Raw genomic sequence first — 24,469 nt, forward strand, 5'->3', positions numbered from 1 at the left:
TATAATGTCTTCATTGATGAAAAAATGATGAAATTCAGGATGGGTATCAGACATCAAAGCTTTGATGGTTTCTGGACATAATTATTCTAGTTTAATTTTATAGCTTTTTGTGTTATCAGCTTGTGAAAGCAAATTAAGCTTCACAGTTCAAATTTGTTTGACATGCAGAGTTTGTTTAAAGAGGCATAGTTAGTCCTTGAGTAAAAAATAATTATGGATTAGGTATAAGAAAGAGGGTTGTGAGTGGAATTGTAAATTATAAAAGGCCCTATTCCTATCTTATCTTAACCCCTCTGTCTCTTGTCAAGAGTTTCTTTTATATTAATTTTTCCACACATGATTATTTATTGGATTATGTTGGAGGCATTTTGTCATGATCAGTCTGTGACTACAAATAAAAAGATGTTATGCAAACTAATTTCATCCATTGAATCAGCACATTTTGTGAATGAATGCTTCATCTGAAATGTGTAACCAAAATGTCTAGATGTTCATTAAATGCTAACTCCAATCAAAAAACCTTTTTGTTTTCTGTTTTTATCTTCACAGGTGTGAGCATTTGTGCTCATATATCTTACATCTTAAGGCAGTAAATGCTCTTTTGATTGTGCTAAAGTGAAGCAAAAAGCCATTATCTGATGACTAGCTTTACAGCATTTGACAGCCAAACTCTTTCTGCATTTTGAAGCTTTTTCAGTCCTTTCCCATTTTGTTTAGTAAAGTCAGGTAAATTAGGTGTCATGAGTATTTTATTTCACTTTGTTAATGGATCTTGGTGTGGCATTCTTTGAATTGTTTTAAAATGTCTTTTAGGAGCACCCTTTATTTGATCCTTACTGGTAAAATAAAAAAAATGCTTGGTGTTTAAAGTCAAAGGTTTTTTAAAAGAAAATTTTGTCTTTTAGATACTTGCTGTAACCCTCTGTCCAACAAACCCATTGAAAACTGGACTAACAACAGACAGATTTAAATACAATGAAAAGAAAACAAATAAAATGTTGGTACCATATTATACCATATTTTTCCCCTTCTTTTTCTTGCAGATAATGTTGGTACTAAATGATACTAAACTCATGATCTAGTTTCATTGTCTTAGTACCCTCTACTGGAACAATTGTAGCAGAATTAATTTGCTCCAAGTTAAAAGACTGTAACAACGTCACAGTTAATCCTCTGCCATGCCACTCAAGAAGGGTGTGCTTGGCCCACTTCAAAGAAATACAACATAACAAAGCAACCCTATGGGAGAAGTGTACCTGGCTTTTGTTTTAATAAGCTGGCTAATTAAGCTGGGTGCCAATGTTGTAGCTAGTACATGTCCACCATGAATGTCAGAATCCTGGAGTTGGAGAGGTTAGTGGTATTTCTTAATTTGCTAGAAATAGTACTTGCTTGTACCACTGGAGTCAGTCACTTAGTTCAAAGTTTTTTTTCCTTTTTTTCTTTTTATACTGAAGTAAAGCTTCTATCAAAAAAAAATGTTGAGGTTGGTAGATTCAGTTTTGAAGAAACAGTACTTGCAGCAACTGAAAACAAGAATGTTGGCCACATAATGACTAAACAGTCATACACACCACAATATGGGCAAAATAAAGTGTCATTTAGAATGAAGTTATGATTTCTGATTGTCTTCCCCCAGCTTGAATGGTGTTGCACCATTCTGTTTAAGCTAAACATATCCCAGGCAGTTTCCCAGTCAAAGTAATGACACAATCAATTTCCTTCCATTCAGAAATTAAGCTCTTACACCATCTGCGTAAATATTCATTCTCCACACTTGAGATAATGGAGAAATCTTGAGGTAAAACACTGATCATTCCTGGGGGGAGCAATCAATATGTAATAATTCAATTAGATGCTATGGAAGCAAGTCCAGTTGGTTGATTTATTTGCAATTCTCCACTGTTCTGATTACATTGGAGTACTACTTATGGTTCAGCTTTCAATTAGGGATTTTGCTTTTTAATTTGGACTCTAGAAAAGGAGAATGGGCTCTGTTTAAAACTAATGACAGCAAGGTCAATATTGCAGACAGACAGATAAATTGCGAGGGTCCCCAAGGGGGGATTTAGAGGGCTGAGAAAAAAGTGATCTCTGCATCATCAAGTTGTAGGCGATGTCTATCACTGAGTGAAAGCCTTGGTGTCAGCATCCTCTTCTGTGTGAAGTTTGATATTAAATGATGAATTTAAAGAGTGATTTTGCATTGGACAGAATCATGTTAAAAAAGGGGGATACTGTTTTTTTTTCTTTTGTAATCTTTCAGAAGAAATATGGGATATCCTTTTTATACTTACTGCTTCTTTCATGAGCATAAAGACAGAATTTGAAAAAAAAAGAATAGTAAAAAAACATTTTACTTGAATCTGTTTTTTCTTAGTTCAGTGTGATTGTTATAACAAACAAATTTTATTTGCAAATGTACAATTTAGGGAAGATCATATTGTTGTTCATTGACTTGTTTGAGGCAGTTGTTGAATAAAAATTAGTTAAACAATGTATTGATGATATTGATGGAATTCAACCAGATTAGCTTAATGACCTCATAGACAGATACAAAGTCAAATGAGAATCTATAACAGAATGACTTCACAAAATTAATTAGTGTTGAGAGAGAGAGAGAGAGAGAAAGAGAGAGAGTTGCCAGGACACCCACCACTGTGAACCTACTTATTATCTATATTTAGTTGTCTCTCAGTCAATGATTCAAAGTAGTAGGCATGAAACCAAGTGGCCATAACTAAACATCAACCTAAAATATGTTTCCTCTCTCTACTGAAAGTATGCTCTGAATGATGGAACAGTACAATTAACGCACCATTGGGATATGTGTATTCAGTTTCTCCTCGTGGCCTTCAAGTCATGGCTCATATTAAGTAGACAGATTTTTCTGTGAAGAAGTAGAAACACTCCTAATTTTCTTGCTTATAGCTTATTAACATAAACACGTATATATATTAAATAACAGAATAAAAATTTTCTCCTGTATATAGTAAAAAAAAAATGTTCATTCATGAGAAAACATATAACTATAACCCATCCAGATTTAATCCACAGTCTCTTTGATGTACATATTTTTATAAGTAATAAGTATTTTTTGTAATTTGTTCTTGTTTGTAATAAATTTCAACCTCATTCTCAATTACTAGATATGATGTGATGATGCTCTGTTGGCAAGAGGACATGGCCAGGCGCCCAAGTTTCACCCAACTGCGCAATACAATTGAACAGATGATGGAAAGTATGTGTTCTGACTGCTACCTTGATTTAAATATAGATTCTTCAAAAGACTACTATACCATGACTTATCCAGATGACCTTAATGATCCAAAGGGTCAAGGCCATTGTAAAGGTCAGAGTTTTACAAGCAGCGTAGCTTGTCTAGATGAAACAGTGTGCCACGAGATGAACTTTGAAATTAAAGATGATGGATTTGGTGATGTTGATGATTCTGATGATGCTGATGAGAAAAATGGGAATATGTTACATGGCTCAAATGACCATCCTCTAGATACTGTTGTGGCAAAATTTGTCAACTCTAGTCACCAACCTAGTGACAGAGTTGTTGAAGCACACTGTGAGATCACCACCAGAGACAAGCGCTTGCTTTCTGATGACTCTGCATGTGTGATGTTACACAGGGAAGATGGGAAGGATGAAGATGAAGATGCTCTGGAAGAATATGTTGACATGACAACAGACAGTAGAACCTATTGGTCAGTTGCAGAAAAAAATCCAACAGATGGTATCCATGGTCTTATACCAAAAGTGGCCATCAAAAATAAGTGCGGTATGTTATTTAATAAGTTTTTTGACAGTAACAGCAATGCTGAAAATAACAACAATGGACAAAGTGCCTCAGAGCAAGACACCCATATGTAGACTATTAAATAGTGTGATTTTGATATAAGAAAAAATCAGTTTAAGCACATATGGACTCATGGATTCCAAATTATTTCTTGTGGAATTGATGCACTTCTAATGATATGATCATAGAAAAATGTGTGAAGCATTGTTTAAATTTGTATTATTATTAATCTGTACCAAGTAGGCCCCTATAGATATGTCAATTCTAACCCAATATATTATTGAGCTAGATTTTTCATTAAATTGATATAAAAAAGCCATTGGTACCTATCTATCATCAATAAATTTACTTTTCTAGATGAAAATGATTTCATGGGCTGTAAATATGATTCAGATGCCTTACTGATTAACAAAAATGAAATTTTAGATCACTTTTGTTGACTGTAAAATCATTTATTTTGCCTTGATTTACTCTTTTTAGTTTATTTCTGATCAGTGTAAAATATGAGTTTATTCCAAACTCACTTAAAGAATGAATTTTTATCCACATTTTTGCTGGAGTTTAATGTTATAGTCTGTATGAGCATAAACTTGATGGATGTTTCTAATGGAGTTGTTTTGTCCCTGTGATACATGATAGTTTTTGTGATATGATAGCAACCTATTCATAATTTTTTAAAAACTTGCAGTTAACATTGTGAATGAGAAGGGTGTCACATGAGCGATTTAGACTTAGATACATAGTGACAGCACAAGAGACAAAAAACATTCCATGTCACAAGACATCTTTGATGTCAAGTTTTGCCAAGAAAATCAAAATCTAGTTGTGAAAAAAAATCTGAATTCAAAGATAGTAAAAAATTCTTTGACTTGTAAAAATGTTTGCTATGATATCGGATTTAGCTTTTTTTAGTGGTGTAGGATTTGCAAATATTTCTTGTTACACTTTTGGACATGTGAAATAGCTGTATCTGGTGGGAGAATGAAGACGCCACTTCGCTTAAGAGCCTATTGTGTCAATGTCACCAATGGAAGTGAAATTCAATGTTCTAGTAAATAAAATCAACAAAAACCGAATTCTTGCGTTCCAGCCTACGTTCTGTCAACCTTGTCAGAAAGCACTGACACTTGTGCCACGAGGCCCTGAATGTGAATATCAGTTTTAAGCGATCAGAAATCGTATCTTAATTTCTTTATTCTCTGAATATAAATTGCAAGAAACATAATCTTGACGTTCAAGTGTTTCTTTTTTTTTTTCAGAATTACGTGTCATTTACAAAATACAAATTGTATTAAGTTTTACTTAAGGATTAGGTAACTTCTTTTGTTCTCCATCTGTCACCTAGTTTTATGTTTTCCCATCATTTTGAAAAATTCCATACCAAGAATTGAATTTGAAATGTGGTATGGAATGTAGACTTGTGTAGACTTTAAGTTCGCCGAATCTGACAAAGACACAGAAAAGAACCTCCATTGTTTTAACTTAAATGTAAAGGAAAATGTTCGACTTCTTTAATTTTGAAGGAGACAGTTATGAAGCCTTTTAGAATGATGTACGCGTGTTTAATTTGCTTGTTATTTTGGGGGCTAGAGCAATGGTGCACTGTACCTGGTTCATTAATTGACTTCCCTGACGTTATTCCATATCTTTATCTCCAAAACGCATAATTAAATTAAGATTTTTTAATCCAAGAGACAAGTTGAATATTCATTTATTTATTTTCATTCTTAAATCAGTCACATAAAAACCTTTGGGTTCTGATGCCATAACCGTGATATTTCGCATTTCTCTAAATGAAGCAAGCCAGCGTTCCAGCCTACGCAATAAACTAATGAGTGGAGAAGGTGTTTTATTTCGTCTATTGAAAATACCACGGGTTCTACTGAATGAAAGATCATTGCAAAAAAATAATAATTTATGTTATTAGGTGATAACAGAGCACATAAGTGGCTATCACTGACTTTAAATGAAAACGACCCCCATCTTTCAGACCATTCCGTGATCCAAGAATCGCTCAACTTCAACAAAAAGGACATAAACTTTCCATTTCGCTGGAAAATTGTTCCGCAAAAGAATCCATTCCAAGCTTTTGTCACCTCTGGTTTTATAGTGGACGTGGGAGTATCCGTTTGAATTCGGACAAATATCCACATTTTTTACAAAATGCCCGTTGGAATTTTACGACCCCCCGATCATGCGGATTGATAGATGAAAAAGAAAAAAAAACAGCGTATGGGGCACCTACTTAATAAACAGTGCTAGGTTGTTTTTGGGCTGTTTGCAGAATAAGAAAATATCTGGATTGCGTCTAACTTCTTGCAACATCCAAGGCCTGGTCTTTTTTTATTATTTTGTTTTAGCCTTCAATCTTGGCCTCCTGGTTGACACCGGTCGTGCAACTCGTCGCTCGCACGTGTCGCCACCACGCTATCAACGAGAGGGCCTATAACTCAAGGGGCGCAGGTTTTGGTTTACCAGCAGAACGCCTCCGCTGCACTCTCGAGTACATTTCTAGCAATTTTATCCCTTTATCTCTTACTACACCAGTCATCAAGTACCGACATAGCCACTGTTGTGTGTTATCGCCTACTACGGATGCCTCGTTCCTCCGCCCTGCTTTGCCTTCAGATTCTGCTCAATCAGACCACACGCATATTTTAATCAGTCCAGGATGTAAGAATTGATAAATAGATAATTTTATATGTTACCTCTATTTTTTTCCTTTCACTAATTTTTTTGGGAATTAATTTATCTATTTATTTTTTGGCAATAGACATATTAGTATCGTATGTATCGTATCTACTTGGGTCTCTCTCGTTGCCATATTTAACACAAGCCTCAGTTACCAGGGTACGGGGAGGATTAGCATGCAGACGAGTGCTTTCGCCGTAATATTATCATAGAGAGTATCAGATAAATTCTTTATTAATAGCTAACGTTCAAAGGTCTAGTTAGGGCTCTTGCGATGTAGCGCGAAGTTGTGTATTTGTTGTTGTGTTTATACATATATATTAAATATAACAAGACGTCATTTTTCACTCCTATCCCAGCAGGGATGTGTTCCGCCCGCGCAGAGGCATGGGGCCCTGGTAATTTGCTGTTTAAAATCGATAAATTCTTAGCAGACTTGTCCCCGTGCGTGGAGCTAAGGTCATTGCTCATGAATTGGCCACCAAAGACAGTTGGTAACATCCATTGTCGAATACTAAGTGCCTTGATAATTTGACAGATCGGAACTGGTAGTAAGTTATCTTGTACGAGATGGGTTCTCGATGATAGCCAATTTAGGCCTTTTGATTCAGACATTGCCCTAGAGAAATATGGAACTAAGAAATAAGCGGTTCCATGATGAAAATCTAAAGGCCTGTTGTTTGTGGCTAGTTTTTTAAAGCTTTGCTAGTAAATGTGGCTGTTTTTGTAGAAATTTTATTGTGAGTGAATAGACTCGTAATTTCTCAGATTTAAATAATGAAACAAAACGTTCAAATAGAACGCTTGTACTATTTTCAAAAAAACCGTTTCTTCTCTGTAGTATTCACGACAGGGCGACTCGGAGATTCGGTATTTTTGCACCGACTGTTAGATGCCTGTGTACAGAGGCCTGTTTGCCCAGCCCCAAGGTCCAAAGTAGTGTTTAATGGGCTCGGCTAACAGCGGACACATTATGTACTGAACATTGTGTCATCCAAACACTGGGGTGCAAGTTTCTTTGTCAATACACTTCTAAGGTAAAGAGCGCTGAGGTGCCTAAAACTACGTAAATTGGTCGACATTTAACACGATTTAATAGACTAATATTCACGTACGCTATGATTTGTATTGAACACTGAAGCATATTTAAACCTTTAATAAAATATTTAAGCCCTTAAAGAAACTTATGAGTTTGTAATAGCCCCCATGTTTACACAAGGTGATCCCTCCTATTGATGAAGCGCACTTCATTTTGCGCCTGTGGTATAAGCCACCTTTTTGTCAAGGACTATAGCGGGTTAGTAATTTGGATCAATTTTCTTCAGTAGTCGGGAAATTTGTTGCATTTTATCAATCATTTCGGTAGTTAATGAGGTACGAAACACCAGGGATTACAGTGAACAAATTAGCTGTGATAGCGAGTCTATTCAAACTGGTCCTGCCCCGTGTGATTACACTATATTATTCCTGCAACACGCGGTTCAAAAGGCAGTAGAAGAAAACGCTCGAAACGCCTCTTGACAGGTGTGGGAGAAAATGGAAACGCAAGGAAAAGCCAAACGCCCCACCTGATTAACACCCCTGTCGCACGAAAACACAGTCACATGTTTCACGAGTAGACCAGATAGAGATATCTGAACAATTCACGTATAATATGCCATAGACGACGTGTATTTTGGAGTACAGGAAACATTAAATCAAGACAAACTGGCCTTGCGGCTTACTTCAACACGTGTTACCTGCTGCGCACAGATTTCATGCTTCTACTGCATTTCTACTCTCTGTGTAGTGAAACAGTTGTTTGCCTGTGAGATTGCTTCGCTAACAAAGCTCGAATTTCGTAGTCCCGCCGCCTAAATTTATAGGTAAACGCCCCACATATTAGGTAATGACACTGTTTAGTTTAAAAAGTGTCATCGGTTTTGATTTCGTAGACGGATCTATATGACTAACGCGGTGTTGGGAGTAACCCGGGACATTTCTGGACCAAAAAGTTCAAATTCTCGAGTGAAGTTAGTCTGAGCTTTATACTACACGGCCCCGGACTGATATCAAAGGGGTTGATCGGGACACTAAACTCGCTGTTCCCCTTTGCGAGACAGACACAAATTTTGGTCCCGGTGCACAAACAGGAAAACGAACGTATCTGATATAACAATATAAGTGATTTAAGGAAATCCCCTCTTGTGTCAAATGTCGAAATGCCTTAATATCTCGATGTCTTTAAATTTTATTGTTAATTTTGTTTAATGTTATTTCATAGCTTTTTTAATATGAGAGCGCCTGTCGAAAACCATGACAACCGAAAACTTTTTTTTTTTTGGGGGGGGGGGGAATTACTGGATTTTTTTCAGAGCTTTATCTACTAAATTTATACTCACTGTCAATATAATTTCTTAACTCTTTTGACAAAATGGTGCTAACTAAAAAACTCGTCAAACGATGAGCTCGTGGGACGACTACCGACTGGAAAAGGGTTCTGATTCAATTTTGAATTCCTTCAACTCTTCCCTGACCTGTCCTGTTCACCCCAATAAGTAAGTCTGTTAAAGAAACTACACATCAAGCGCTAAAAATTTCAAACTTTTGAGCCACCCCTGTGCAGGTCCAGAGTCGGGAGTTAACGGGCTTACACGTTATTTGTTCTAAGGAATTTGACCCCGTGCTTTTGTTTTTCAAGCAGTGGAGGCCGGGGGCGAGTCGTATGTCTCATACGAACAGGAGAAATCAAATGCGTCACTGTAGAAATTTCAAATTCTACTTTTATATCTCATTTCATTTAGTCTGTAGCTTTTTAACTACTGGGCCCCCTCTTTCACCTTCACCTTTGTTTACGTGATTTAATTTTCAGAAATTTGTGGATCAAAATTGCAGTTGAGCGAGAAATTTGACATGGAAGATTATGCATCTAGTGTTTTGGTTATTCAACTTTGAGGGACGAGCAAGCAAAGAGATAACTAAAGTAGTTTACTTACGTTCCCAGTCGCGCAGCGCGCTTGTCAGAATGGCCAATATAATGTTTACATGCAATCGCGCGCAGAGAAATAGCAGTAACGCAACTCAGCACCTAAGTAAACTATTCAAGGCTCTTATTAGAATGATATTATAAACCACACAAGCGCAGCGCCATCGTATCAAAATATACATCCTTTCTTAATTGTTTCTACTATTTACAAACACTAAAGACACCGCCTCTACATCAACAATACAGCTTTTTATTCCGAGTTATTGAGAGAGTATTTCACAATTTGTACACAATATTCAAACTATTCCTAGACCTTTGCACATAATTTACAATTTTATATTATCACCTATTTGTAGTTTACAAAAGTTTTTTCTCAAATATATAATAATAATAAATATATACATACACTCTCTCTCCGCCATCAGAGAAAAAGAAAAAAGAACGAAGAGGAATAACATTTTGATTTAAGCTGTACCACCTTTCCCACTTAAATCTAGTTTGCACTTGATTGTCTTTCTGTTCAACTGCGTTCCCATGCTTGTATATTGAAAAAGTAACAGTGAGACAAAGCAAACTTTCGCATAGTGGCTTACAAGGGGATTCGTTTTCAGGGTTTCCAACCATTCACGTCAGCTAACGACGGGACCCGATTGTCGACGGAGACACCCTGTGTATAGGGTTGGTATCAAATTGAACGGGCGTAAAGAAAGAGATGGGATTTTAAGTGCAATTTCTCGCACCACGGGCAGCCATCTTCGTATTAAGCTGATTTGCTCAGTGATTGTTAACTTCTGAGAACAAGGTTTGTTTAGTCTCTTTACTGCTAAAGCAAGGGAACGCAGACATCAGCCAGCGGAAAGGGTGCAAAAATAAGAGCCAGCTGCAGCCCAACAACTCTTTTGAAAGCACTTTAAAATATGTAAAAATTCTAGGTGAAAAGCGAAAAGCGGCCTAGGAAAAACTTCCCCCTGTATACCATGGCTAGTAAATTAGACTTTGCGTTTGTATATTTTCGCCGCATCTGCAACGTGTGTCTGCTAAATTTCTCCCTTGTCATCTGTTCACAGCCCCCTACCTCTACGAGGTATAAAGCTTAAACTTGCCATATTGAAGAAACACCACGTGAATCAAGCACAGGGATGATACACAGGGTTGGCTTCCATATACCAGACGAGGTATCGAAAAGTAAACTGGTTCTCCGACACCGGTATACCACGGATAACACAAACATTATAAATTATAATAGTGTCCAGAACTTGCTTAATTACAGCAACAATTAACTACTTTTTCACACTACAAATACACACAATTTTTGGCTTGGGAAGAAAATATATAGAAATGTGTGTATATATATTATTTATATATAATTTGTTTACATATCCTTTTTTCTCGTTTTTTTCTATAAAAAGCTTCACATTTACTTTACATTTTGGGGCATTTCACGTGCCGCCTGGTGAAATATTTGGGAATTTCACATTTGTGCGGTGGTTCGCACAGTTTACTGCGCTTCAAAAGCTGTTGAGGGAATCTCTATGCAGATGAGCTTCTGACCCGTCACCAAAAACCGCATTCTTATCACACTGTCAATAAATTTTCAATCTCTAAAATACAGGCTTGTCAACGAAGCAGATTGCTATCTCGGCATGAACGTGAGATGCAGGTCACTTTCCTCGCACCTGCTTTTGGCGAAGCCATATCATTTACGTGTCACAGTCCCGTTCAGTATAATACACTCCGGTTTTTTCTCTTTCGTCGGATGGCTGAATCCCGAACGTCGGTATTTTGACGTGCATTTGATGCACGGAATCTGCGTCATAATTATTATTACATTTTAAATTAGTTTGGGCTTCATCGTTGAATCTTTACTGTCCGGCTTCCTCCAATTGTCGTCTTCTTTTTGTGTATCCACTGCAACTGCCTTGGGACAGTTCTCTGCTGGAGATGAACGACTTCCATTTCGAATTCTACCGGCAACCGCATCCTTCTACAACCATATCTTGGTAATTTTTCAAAACTACTTTGTCATACTCGTCCAGATAGAGCATTGAGATTGGGCTCAATTCTGTCGGGATACAGCATGCTTTAGGCACAGCGCTGGGGTTCACTGAATTTACTAGCGTCTGTACAATAGCATGATTTGTAGAGTTAAGATGATCTGCGAGTGGGAACGGGCAATCCCCATGGCAGTAAAATGCTTGGTACCCAGGCGGGGCGACGATCCAGTCGTCCCAGCCAACATCTTTAAAGTCTACATATAAAGCATGCCTCCGACACTGCTCTTTGCTTTTTCTCTTATGGCTTCGTGACCGCCTTTTCCCTTCTCTTTTAGTCCTTTTTGATCTAGTATCGTCACTGTATGTGACTAAAAGTGGTCTCTGGGCCTGCCATGTGCTGTCGTCCCCATTTATCGATCGCCTCAGGCGAACGTGGGACGATTTCAGTTCTGAAGGACGGCCATCTAAACGAATAAAATGCACTTCTACTCCGTGGCTCTTGCGTGGTGTTGTCCTCCATTTGACAACGGCTGGAGTGAGGTCTAAAGACTCCCAACTCGAATTCCTAATATCTATTATTTTGGTATCTAATAGTCTTGTGATTGAATCTCGATTTTTAGTCTGAGGCTTTATTACCTCGTGTGCTTCTAATTTATATCTAAAATCCCTTTTACGCTTTAAACTGGGTTCCAAATGTTGTAATATTTGTTCTCTGTAAATCCTTAATTCTGCAGCTTTCAGAATCTCCTCTTCTGGGACGCTTGAAATATTGAAAATAAGAGTCACTTTGTCCGTGGAAGATTGGGCTTCGTGTACTTTTGGCTCTGCGGGTGAAAAGAAAGCACATAATCAACATGCTGTGTACAACAAAAGCTTTAAATGAATAGATCTGGATAGGAAGGAAACGCAACTAATAAATTCAATATTTCAATTATACAGTCTATAAACTAGGAGGAAAACTAAAACATTTATATAACTGTAACTGTAAAGTAACTAATTCATATTTACCAAATTACAGAATGCGGAAAAATCGTGTTACCATTAAACTGATTCAGATCTATCAAATTACTGCTTCTAGACGAAAAGGAAAACGAAACAATTATCTAAATGTAAGATTAACGATTTGTGGCATCAGAAACTATGTAAGAAATGTAAGCCAGTGAAACCTGAGAGTGCGTAAATTTCATCTCGCACATATCATAATCTTTATTTCACCACCCAGATACCCTACCTGATGTAAAGATCAACTGAGCGATGTTTGCATTTCATAAACTATGCTGCACTTACCTAGGTGATGAAAACTGCGAACAGTATTTGCTGACCCTGTGAATTTTCCTCGCACATTAATATCGCCTCCCATGATCTCCTCCGAGTCTCTTATTTGCATTTGTTTTTGATACAATTCCAACATGTACTGTGGTATTTCTAGCTTTTTGCGGGGTCGAGGTCTAGATCCTAATCCGAACATTTTCAACAGACTGGACTCTAGCGCTTGAATGTCTTTAGTCCTTTGGCCAGAGTTTTCACGGATGGTCGTTCCTTTTTCACTAGTCTCTCCTGTGTAATCTTCTCGCCTATTATTATTAGTGTTCCCCGCAACTAAAAGCGCCGTTTCTTGTCCAAAGACGACCACACTTAACACGATGACGAACAGGTGCCAGTTTCCAGCGTTCATCGTGAAACCTGCAACAAAACAAAACTGAACATTATTCCAAAATTATCGGCCACGTTTTAAAAAATATATATATATAAAAAGTAAACTCCAATAATGGCGTTCGTATGTACTCCTTGTAGTGGAATCTACATGCACGCATCATGGCACCCGTACAAGGGGGGACCGTCCCGAGCTGGTGTCAGACAAGGCTATGAAGCCAATATTTGGGGGTTGTTTGTGTTAGGAATTCCCGTTATACAACCGTTCGTTCACTTACAGTGACCATATTGGACATAAGCTCGGTGAAAACAAAGTGATACAGAATTTGAACAGATAAGCTTTTACACATGCTGAGCTTGGACATATTTGTGCTACGATTTACAGGTCGAAAAACAGGCGTCTATATAGACGGGTGATCCTGCTGTTATTTTATAGTTGAAATGTTCGAATAAAAATTTGATAATTTTGATAAAATGTTGTTATGTTTCAACAAGCGAAACAAACCTGAAAACTCAACGGCTGACGGCATTTCGCCTTCCCTTTTTTCACTCTTTATTAAATCAACAAAAGCCTTTGCCTCTTTAAACTTCACTAAAACGCCCCTTTCACCTGTGCGGTTTTGCAGACTATTCCTCTTTCATTCAGCTAACGTAAATAAAGTATTCTGCAGATCTTTAATTTAGAGAAACTGTAGACAAGATTTAGGCATGCTATTTTGATGCTTTTACTAGCACCGATCGAATGTCAGTGGTTTCGTATCGAACGAACAATGATTTAGTATTTGTTTTGGTTTATCGAATCCATCATCTTTCATTCTTCCAGACTTTTTCAACAAAACTTGTTGGCCCTCTGCTCACACGGAGGTCTTTAATTGATAAAATTGACTTCAAAGCAGCGGTCACATCAAATTCAAAATGCATAACCAAGATTGGAGTCTGATAACATGACAGTAATCTGACTGGATTTCCGTTGGCATAGTACAAGGAATATTGCTTTACTAGTAAAAACATTAATTCGGCTGCGAAAAATTCATTGAAATACAGAGATGAAATTGACACGGGAAGTAATTCAACAGCTGCTTGGTTTTGAATATACATGAACGATGAAAAGACGTAATCGACGGAACACAACATTATGAGCAAGGTTAAATGATTGACTGCGCGGGACCTTATATTGTACAAAGGGCCGTTGGGGATGATAAAAGACGAGTAAAAAAAAATCTTTCCCGCATTCTGGGGTCGATCGACAGGTGAGTATATTCTACTACTGGAGTAACAACATCAATAACCTGTAAGACAATGTGCACTCCGTGTATCAATTTTGCCTCACCACGGGCCAATTACTTATGGTTTTAAATCAAGCACCCCAACGGGTGGTCGTTCAGCAAGAAATGTGTGTAGTGGCTGTACCTGCGTTCTCTGATCCAGGAAAACCAAGTTCATGTTGAGTATCACTAACAGAGGGCGTTATTAAATATTGATACTGTCCCTTTCACATTTAAGGTGGTTAGATTCACATTTTGAGCAGAAAAATGCTTTTAAAAAAGAAAAATTGTTATGCCGATTTCCCTCGTCAAACAAGCAAACTTGGGCAGATGGAACGATCACAAAAGACACCCCACACGATACATCGACCATACACCAACACGATCTCTGTATTACTCCTTTAACAAAATATTTTGTTTAAATAGCTGTCTGCAACCCTCTCTCCCAGCCAGTAATGATTTTGCAAAATGTGCCTTTGATCATCGCTTACTTGAAACCGTGTGGGGATACGGAAGCGATTTACACTCTTACAAACACTGGCTTCAATTTGCTCAAGGGCCGGGGATACATAGCCCACTAACAAAAAACAGACGTAAAGATTTTTTCAATTAATTATCCCATAGAAGATTGACATATGGTAACGGATATGTGTGTATAATTTTAGCCGAAGTAATCAAGCTATGAACTTGGAAAGCACGTGGTGGGTTTCCAAAAGCAGGCCCAGACACCCAGGCGCCCCGCGCCATCTGTAGTTTTCGGATAGGAATTCCTGTGCGATTATCAGTGGCAAACCCAGAATGTGAAAAACATTATCTAATTTTTCGAGTAACTCTGAGTGCAAGCTTTTTATTATTATTAACACGCTGAAGTTTCTGCTAAGTGCATTAGATACAATATTGAGACAAGGAAATCATTCGCCGCCTCAAGTAGTGTTATTTCCTTTAACATAAACGCTAACATAAAACCTGGGACCCATGTATTTGGCTCGACTATTTGCGCTCATTAACGTGTTGACATCTCAAGAGAATAGCTATCCATTTAACCAATTGAGGGGAATTAGTGTTTCACCTTAAGTTAAACCTAAGGGCCGTGCCATATTTATGATGAGTGGTCATACGAGCTATATAAAGACTGTTTCCCTTTCAATGGCCGTAACGCTTCAAAAGGTCCCACAATTTTAATCCTGTTTAAAAGGGGGCTGTGTTTTCAACTGCTTCGAGATGTAATAGCAGGGACAAATTACACCCGCGAAAGACAATGTGTGAAACTAATTTGCCGAACTAATTTGTTCCCATGTAATTTCAATAACTATAGCTGTGCATTCATACCTCCGGGCTAGATTGAAAGGGGTTGCGATCAGATAAGGTGATATGCCCGCTGGGGGAAACTCCCCATCCCTCATTTACTTCAATTGATGTGGGGGAACGTGTGTTTCTGACAGCTCCCTCTCACTTGCCATGGTGGAGAAGGTACGATGGAATGTATGGCACTTACCAGGTAACTGCTCAGTGATGTCCGAGAACAGGCGGATACAGTAGAAAGACCGGTGGACCAAGGAAAGCCCCGATATTTGAGCGGCCTACCAAAAATCCTTGACATGAACAGTTTCCATTCGGGTAAATATAAATGCATATATGAAATGTAAATGTACTCCTTAAATGCACTGAGTTAATCTTCGAAAGCTCAAAGTAACATATTCACATAATTGTTTCTGAAAGGTTCTCTAACTGCGGCGCGAGGTTAAACTCCTTGCTAGTTTATTCTTGTTCGATTTGGCAATGTAATAAATCCGAGAGGCTTGTTCTCCCGTAGTGACTGGTATCTGCCCTCTTGCACTGTCGCTTGTTTGTGGTGTCTCTTTCTTCCATTTCGGAAGTTAAGATCCACAAAAGTTGCCGTTTAAGTGAGCATCAGGTGTGCTTTTCAACAAATTCCCACACAGAATGACTTTGCTGCTTGTGCTCGTCAGAGGTAAATCCTAAGAAATTGTTTGCTGATTTTAATCCGTGCTCTTGTTTCCCACTGAGTCACTTGCCGGAATAAGTTCGGAGCATCCCACTTTCCAGTCTGCAGATTATATCACTGTCGATCACTTTTCTGCTTTGTCCTTAAGTGTGCGCTGATTGGCTGTTTTCATCCTAGTCAGGAGCTAACACGCATGCGTCAATTTGGGCCCTGTTAATAAATTGAGAGAAGTCAGTTAGCGAAAAATTGATAAAATTTCTTCTTGATATGAGTTAGAATGGAGACATTTTAATTTCGGAACAGGTGGGTTCTACGTTAAGAGAAGGATATGGTTTCATTCCGCTCTGATATCACAAGAACCTGACAAATAAGAACTCGCGTTAAGGAAAGGAAAAATTAAAACACGGAGGAGGAAATATACTTAGCGGCAAGGTTTGACTGCAACATGATTAATGCATTTAATAGTATGCGTTGTTGTTCCTCATATAACTGAATCATTGGCGCTTTGCTTTGAGGGGGGGGGGATCATGGGATTAATGACCTTACTACATTTTAGTTAACTGCGTTACAAACAACGACCACGCGCTTGATGACAGGTGACAAAACGATGCCCTAGGGCGATACTTTTAATTTGCGTTAGATTGTTAAGACGAAGGATTCCTTCCAAGTTTATGTCGCCACAGGCAAAATGCAGTCTTACTTCCTACTAGAGCAGCATTAATTGAGCCTCCGCAGTTAATATTTAGAAAAAGAACAGACCACAGTCTATGCGGTGACAAATTTCGCCTTAGTCCAATTGATTGATCACGGCTCCGTTGACAAAAGTACAGCTATTTCAAAGGCATTGTCATGCCGCTTTATTTTCACTTTTAAACCGTGTAACCTTCTCATGTTCGACTTTACATTACTTCTAATACATTTGTTTTGTACTGCTTAAATTATATTGCTGATTTTATAAGGTTCAATACTTGTGATCAGCTTTCTCTTTCAACGTAACTAATTCCTTAACAAAGATACCAGCATTCGTTTCTTTGACCTTCGGGGCCTTAGATTAAAGTCTAAACGGAAATAAAGACACGTCTGTCTGTAGCTTTTGTTCTCGAAAGAATTGATTGCGAAAACACTGACTTTCTTAATTTGACTCCCAAGTTTCCAAACCTTCACTCTTCGACTTGCCAATTCAGACCATGTATACTGTATCAATTTATTTAACCCTAGACCCCACTTCAATGGCTTCGGCATGCTTTCAACGTTTCTAAAGGTAAACTGCGCTCAAAAGATGTGTGTTTTTGGAGTCGTCTTTCTGTATATGACAGTACAATGTGTTTTCCTATGACGTGTAGATTACGGTCAGCTGTTCGTACAGATGGAAGGGGAACACAGCTGTCACGAGAAGCAAGTACACTTGTGTTCCTCATCAGAGACCGCGAGCGGTTTTTTAGTTATTTGAAATGCAAACTCGAGTCAAACCCCAGTTTTGGATAAGATCAGTTGGGATCCCGGCGGGTATACTGTAAAAGGCCTATTATTTCCTTGTGCATGAGAGGTAACATGACAAGACATCATTGCGACACTTTGTGGAAAGGATCCGAAAGAGACATCAAAACCGCATCAAAATATCTTGCTTGCTCCCTGGTCGCATGTTTGTCACATTTATACTCCCACTTCTGATAGTTGTCACTTTATTCATTATTCTCCGGGTCATCTTATGGATCCTCCTCATTTGGTACTGTGATTTTATCTCAGAGATGGTGTAAAGTTAATAGTTCATAGTGCGATAGTTTAATAATTGCTCACTTCCAAAAATGAACTATATTAAGTTGCACACCTGAGGGGACACAGGAATGTCCTCATTACAAGGAATGACCCCCACTTCAGGGTTATTTGCGTCAACTTTATTATTACTTGTAATTTGTTAGGCGACACAATCTATTGGTCACAAACGATGTCGGTCAGTTCGGAGAGGCGGAAAATCAGAGGGAGCGGCTAAATTTTGGTCGGGGGGGGGGGGCGGCGTACGTAGGAGGTGCACGCACCCTCCGGCCGTGTATATCTAATAGGAGGAAACTTATACATTTGATTAGTCTTAATTCATCGCGATAAGTTGGTTACTTTGATAAGAACTGGAGCTGCGCCGCATTATGTATCATGACCATCACCCCCGACAATGAGAGCAATATTGATGTGCTGGACCGGGGGGGGGGGGGGGGGGGGGGAGTCTTCTCCCTACTGAGTAGGCCTACATGTACCTTAGAGGAAGATTTTTGTCTTTTATCTCAATACATATATGCAAATACGTATCTTTCAACTTTTGGAAAATGGACAATTTGAGGGAGGATCTTGGCCCACTCTTGTGCATTTAATGTTTCATCAGGCCAAAATAACCAACTTTTCAAAACAAGTTATCATATCCTTAAATGTTTCTTTTTTACATTCGAATTTGCAATATATAACACGGATGTCTCTCTTATTAATATATCGGAGAAATTTGGCGAGATTGTATTTTTTAGATTCTTATTGCCTATAAAATTACTGTTTTCCTTTATCTTATAATATTCCAATCCCATTTAAGTGTCACGCTGATAATATTCTTTTTCATTTCAGTGCAACAATTCCTATGCCCAATGTAACCTCGCTTGCAAGTTCCACTAAAATGTATTATCACCCTCTTCTCATTTTATATTATACAAACGTGTCTGAGTGCGCTATCACCAACGAGAAAGGGTGCACGTAAGATGGGAAATAACCCAAGACAGATCGCGGCATGTGCGCGTGGCCTGTGTTTGCGTAGTAAGTCAAGTCTTTTGCCAGTTGGAAGAACAATTTGTCAGTGTCAATCACAATTTTTAACTTTTTTCTAATTGACACCGCTGAGCTCCTTGGTTACGCGAGAGAGAGAGAGAGAGAGAGAGAGAGAGAGAGAGAGAGAGAATGAGAAAGAAAAGGAAAAATCAAAATGAAAATGTACCGAGCCGCAATACCTTGTACCACGCTAGACGTAATAAAATATTCGAAGAATAACACATCTTTCTGGGGGGATGTTCAACGATCCTTCTTCTATCGAGACAAATGAGAGAAGAACAAAGCTAACTGCTTATTTACCTAACCCACCGCTGACTCTACAGGGCATGGAAAGAAAAAACGAGACGATCCCAATGTGTTTTGTTACTTTTTCTTTTTTTAACAAACAAACAGCCGTTAAATGTCGTATCAAGTGAAAAGCTTGGCATAGTGAAATGAAACACCGATATTTTTCTTACTGTTGTAAGCTAGCATTTATCATCAAAGTGTTTCTACACTTGGACTTTATTTTTTGCACGAGAGGGCGGAGTGGCTAGACGAAATTATTGATTTTATCATTTAGATTCATGATGATGCCCTTCTCATTTTTTATCTCCATATCGACATGCTGTTACTTACACAAGAATACCATTTAATCATCTCATCATAGATAGACAAATGCCTTTTTTATCGTTTCAGGCCTTTCATTTTGTTTTTTTCTTTTGATTTGAAGCTTTTTATAGGATTGTCTCTGATTTGTCCGCAATTAGGTCTCGTTATCGTTCAGGACGTGGTTTAAGTCATCATCTCATAGTGAAATAAAACAAAATAGAATTAATAATAATAATAAAAAAAACACGTAAAAACTTTTTAAAAAATTATTTTCCAGGAAAGAGAATTCTTTATATTATATGTAATTTTGAGCCTCCCTTTCCCTCGACACTACCGAAAACCTCAACAGTGCCACTTCCCTTCGAGCGCCACGCAGTCTGGCACTGCACCCTGCATGGTACACGTGGACTCTAAAACATGAGAATATCGGAGGCAATCCCAAGAGAAAAATCCCAACACTGTGCCATTTTGACATCTGTATCCTTACGATATCTAAAAACCTGCTTTCAGTATGTGGGAGGGTTCTCGTAATATGCGAAAGAGAAAGGAAACGGCTATTTTAAATTTAAAAGTTCAAAACTTTAAGTCGAGATTTGGAAAACAGCTGCCTTTGAAAGGTTTTCTTCCCGGGCCATAATTTGGAAAAGAAGAGAGGCGTTTAAAAATTGAAAATTGCACCACATCTTTATTGTGATAAAATCAAAACAAAGAAAAAAAACATTTTTCTGATGTGTATAAGGGATACCCATAGTGGTGGGAGGTGACCACGTCAAAATTGCATTATCAACTGTAATACTTTCTAGAAACTGCCAACCCATATGATTTAAACATGATAAATAGTAATTGGATTGTCTTGTAGTGTGTGTGCACGCGCGCACTCCCTTGCGCGTCACAGAAAGTGAGGGGGCGAGAGGGTAATTCACGTGATAAATCTATATAAACTTTCAAGCCATACAACAATTTATCTGTTATTAATGAAAGCATCATTGACATCCGGACTAAGCAGAAACAATCACGCAACGATATCTTTTCATTACTGGGTGTATTTTATGGGGTCAGCGTGAAAAGTCGTGTGAAAAAGACAATCGGTTCCATATGTTCGTGCAACTTTCAGTTAGATATCTGTAATAGAAACAAGAGTAAGGATACACCTCATTGGATACTACTGATAGGCATTCCGTTGTTTAGTATTGGGTGTTTTTAAACTGTTTATCATGGTGTCACATGGAGGGCGACTGGCTCTTTAATTGTTGCGTTCTCTCAATTAAAGAATTCGTCGATGTTACGATTGTTGCGAAAGCATTTTCACCAACACTTTCTGTGGGTGACCTGTCCACAACATATTCAACCATCTCCCATCAATCGAGGCAGTAAATTCGTAAAAAAATTAACGCCATATAAATAAGGTGAAATTTGCTTTGTTTCATGAAATTGCTTTATGATTAGAGATAAGTTTCACAAAGCGCGATCTTTTACGATAAGTAAAGTCGTATCACAAAGAAAACACTTTAACGACATTGGGTATAAATTACGACCGCAGCCTTCTTACTTTCAGAAATGCAGGTGGGAAACAGGACTGAAATGGTAGCAGGTTGAATTATTACCCTCAAAATGTCAGTACTTGCAGGTCGTTATCGGGCTTATCTGAGGAATTTATCAGTTTCTATCTCCATCATCTGGGTTTTGTTTATCGCGGGGAGATCTTTGTCAAAGCACACCTGCGTCTAGGTCACATGACCTCTCACTTAACTTGTGACGTCACGGCATGTTTAGAATATTTTTCTATCCGTTGCTTTTAGGAATTTTTTCTCCGCCTACTGATAACATCTTTGAAGTAGTTGTTTTTTCAACCATAATATATATTTTCTCTCTAGAAAATGGCATTTTTCACTTTAATATTTGAAAAATGTAAAAAAAATAACAAATTTACCATCCGTTACACCGTGTCTTCTGCCTTTAAATGACACCAGACCGCCGTCTTGAAAAGAGGGTGATACCAGCTGAACTGCCTGCTGCAGGCGAATTATTTTGATTGAAAGATCACACAAGGTCTTTGCTGAAAGCTTTAAAATGTAACAAGTCCCATTAATGCCCTATCTGCTGTGCCCCACCTGGCCGATCTCCACTTTCAAGTCTCGCCCCTCATCTATCATCTCTGTCCTCGTGAAGTTCCACGACACGTCTTCGGGATCACATGCTTTTGCAATGCATATGACAGGTTGGCGTGTCTCAACTCATCGTCTTGTTGTCATTGTAATGTAATGACCCGAATATTACTTATTACGGTGACCCAGCCGCAACCATTTATTATCTCCTAATAGAACTCTATCCAAAGAGAAAGTGAAGAGCCCTAGATTTATGGTACGATACATACAATATGAAGCAATACTTTAACCGTTAATGTCATTATCAGTCTGATGTCATGGACAATGGACCAACAACAATATTGATAATTTGTTGAAAGGCTGATATGAATTATTATGTCCTTATTACTTTTGAAAGTGCAATTACAGTAGTTATAAATCATTTTATCGTTCATGTTGTAACTCAATCATCGTAATTTTCTAAGTACTATTATTGGGCTTAAATTACAATTTTCTTGGCATAATTTTATTACTATTATTATTATTAGCTGAACTGCTATAATCTTAACTTAAGTACTGCTGCTGATGACTATTATTTTACAGGAAAGTTTGCTATTTTGCGATAAGCGTTAATAGTAATTTTTTTATTCTAACGTCAAAATGAATATTTGTATTAGTTTCAAATGTAACAAACAAATATAGAAAATAATACCCGAAATAATCAAATAAAACAAATCCACTTGTATCGTTTGTGTGTAGAGTATATATTTAATATTTGAATATTTGGATTTTTACTGTAATCCGATGTAGTCTGAGAAGAGGGCTGAAATGCCAGGTTTATTGTGTCTCTTACTGTCTGTGTATGGAACGATGGGGGCGATGTTTAGGGAGACACTTAATTTATAAGAAAACAGTGTATCAATAGACACGAAGCTGGTGAATAGAAAGTACACACCGCGACAATCTTAAGTGAATTCGAACATTCACCAGCCAACGCTTTTGACATTTGCTGTCACATACCACGCATCAAGTCGCTTTACAATCTGGCTTGGCACTATTCTTTTTACCCAAATTGGGCCACCAGCATTCTAAACACTCATCCATGCTTGTCCATCAGATGTACCACATCACCCAAAGTCAGTCAGGTTGAGAGAATGTAGAATTATCCGTCACATTAAGAGGGCATTTCTCAAAGAAATTACTACAAAGAAATAAACAATAGAGTAAACAGGTGGAGGGAGTTTAGAGATATGTAAACCAAACCACGTTGAAGATACCTTGGTTTCTATTTAGCACCTACGCCCCTTAAAATACAAATTGATAAACGAAATCCCATTATTAATATATAAGATACAATTTGTCCTCGTTAAATTTTCCACCTTTTTAGGTGTATTGGTTGTGTGGTTGTGTTTAACCCACGTGACAGGCTACATATCAGGTAAACCGGTTCGTTTTATATTTTCAACAATCTTTTTTATGAAATTGATATTTGTGACCATCATCATTTCTTTAAAATGATTCGCCCTTGATAATGGGATGTCAACATCACAGGATTTTTAAATGCTGACGTCAAAAAATCGTCTATTAACATGCGATATATGAGTTTGGCAGTTTCTGAAACTAATAGTTAACATACCTCAACTTTTTGTCGGTATTAATGGGTTTCTTGAAATAGAAAACGATTTAAAAAGGGAATGGCGATTTTAAAGAGACAAAAAACTCTCCGCCCACATAATCAGATCTAGATTATTTACACCTAAATCATTAACCATACAACACACCTGATGTCGTCATATTAATATTTTGTTCAAAGTGTCATTATTAATCGCGCGCAATTTTTTATTTAATTTTTTTATTGTTGGATCAATTTCTCGATGTATAAATACATCAAACAGTAACATCGATGCTCGAGAGTGTTTTATTCTTTCTCAATAATTACTGTACTTTTCTGTCACAGTTAAGTTATTTTAAGTCTCAGGTGATATATTCGGTGTGCTCAGCGGAGACGTTCGCCACCTGCAGCTAGTCTCTAATGACATGCACCGTCATGTAACTAATTGGCACCGCAAGGGACTCTTCCATAACATTGCAGGATATGATCCACTTTCGAGAAAAATTATATTACTAAAGGGCACTTTTATACAATTAAGTCCATTTGGGTTTATTAATTATGGAGTAAAGGTAAAAATTGTGATCAAAATCATCCCCAGGAGCGTGGAGCATTGCAAATGATTTTTCTTTTTTTTTTCAACCTCTTTGTTAAAGATATTTGGATGATGAAATGCATATTTCTTCAGATTTTATTTACAGCGTCAAGTATTTTTGTGATGATGATGGAAATGCAGCAAAACTTGTCTATTAAACCACATACCTCTGTGCTGTTTTTAATTGTGATATATTTTTTAAAAACATTATTCACAATGTCATTTATGACGTTGATTATTTTGTGGATCAGATGAATTTAATTGTCTCCTGTATCAGGTGACAATGGTCTTCATTTACCGCTGTTGTAATTGTATTGATTATTTGTCAGATAAACATTTCAGGAAAAAAGGTATTTTACATTCCCACTTTATAGAACAAAGTTCTTTTGGCGTTTAAAAACACGTGATCATAAATCGAATAGCATTGCACAACCATACGAGTTCCT

The 24,469-nt window shown here is 37.7% G+C and overlaps 3 protein-coding genes across 8 annotated transcripts in view; 2 read left to right on the top strand and 1 right to left on the bottom strand.

Moving 5' to 3' along the window:
• The window catches only part of LOC106163283 (uncharacterized), a 34,938-nt gene extending 30,054 nt beyond the window's left edge, over window positions 1–4,884 (top strand). For 3 of the 4 annotated variants that reach the window (XM_013540824.2, XM_013540825.2, XM_087003768.1), the window contains one exon: window positions 3,150–4,884. In XM_013540824.2, coding sequence (XP_013396278.2) covers window positions 3,150–3,882 — 733 coding nt within the window. In that variant the 3' untranslated portion in view covers window positions 3,883–4,884. Of the gene's footprint in view, window positions 1–1,043; window positions 1,354–3,149 lie in introns of all 4 variants that reach the window. The other variant, XR_015332747.1, reaches the window with a different exon arrangement.
• Window positions 4,885–9,694: 4,810 nt separating this feature from the next.
• Window positions 9,695–16,043, bottom strand: LOC106163298 (bone morphogenetic protein 2). Of its 2 annotated transcripts, none has more exons than XM_013540846.3 (3): window positions 15,872–16,043; window positions 12,746–13,141; window positions 9,695–12,282 (listed from the first exon to the last, which is right to left on the bottom strand). In XM_013540846.3, the coding sequence occupies exons 2-3, from the start codon at window positions 13,131–13,133 to the stop codon at window positions 11,429–11,431; spliced, it is 1,242 nt and encodes a 413-aa protein (XP_013396300.1). In that variant the 5' UTR covers window positions 13,134–13,141; window positions 15,872–16,043; the 3' UTR covers window positions 9,695–11,428. The 2 variants fall into 2 exon arrangements, with proteins under 2 accessions (XP_013396300.1, XP_086861442.1); XM_087005316.1 differs by lacking the exon at window positions 15,872–16,043 and adding an exon at window positions 15,706–15,865.
• The window catches only part of LOC106163302 (cyclin-dependent kinase inhibitor 3), a 42,127-nt gene continuing 33,478 nt past the window's right edge, over window positions 15,821–24,469 (top strand). For both annotated transcript variants that reach the window (XM_013540853.2, XM_087005321.1), the window contains exon 1: window positions 15,821–15,993. The gene's annotated coding sequence lies outside the window, so the exon portion shown is untranslated. The remainder of the gene's footprint in view (window positions 15,994–24,469) is intronic.

The sequence above is a fragment of the Lingula anatina genome, chromosome 2 (genome assembly GCF_051362555.1).
Source record: "Lingula anatina isolate TDL-2025a chromosome 2, LinAna3.0, whole genome shotgun sequence".
Classification (NCBI taxonomy): domain Eukaryota; kingdom Metazoa; phylum Brachiopoda; class Lingulata; order Lingulida; family Lingulidae; genus Lingula; species Lingula anatina.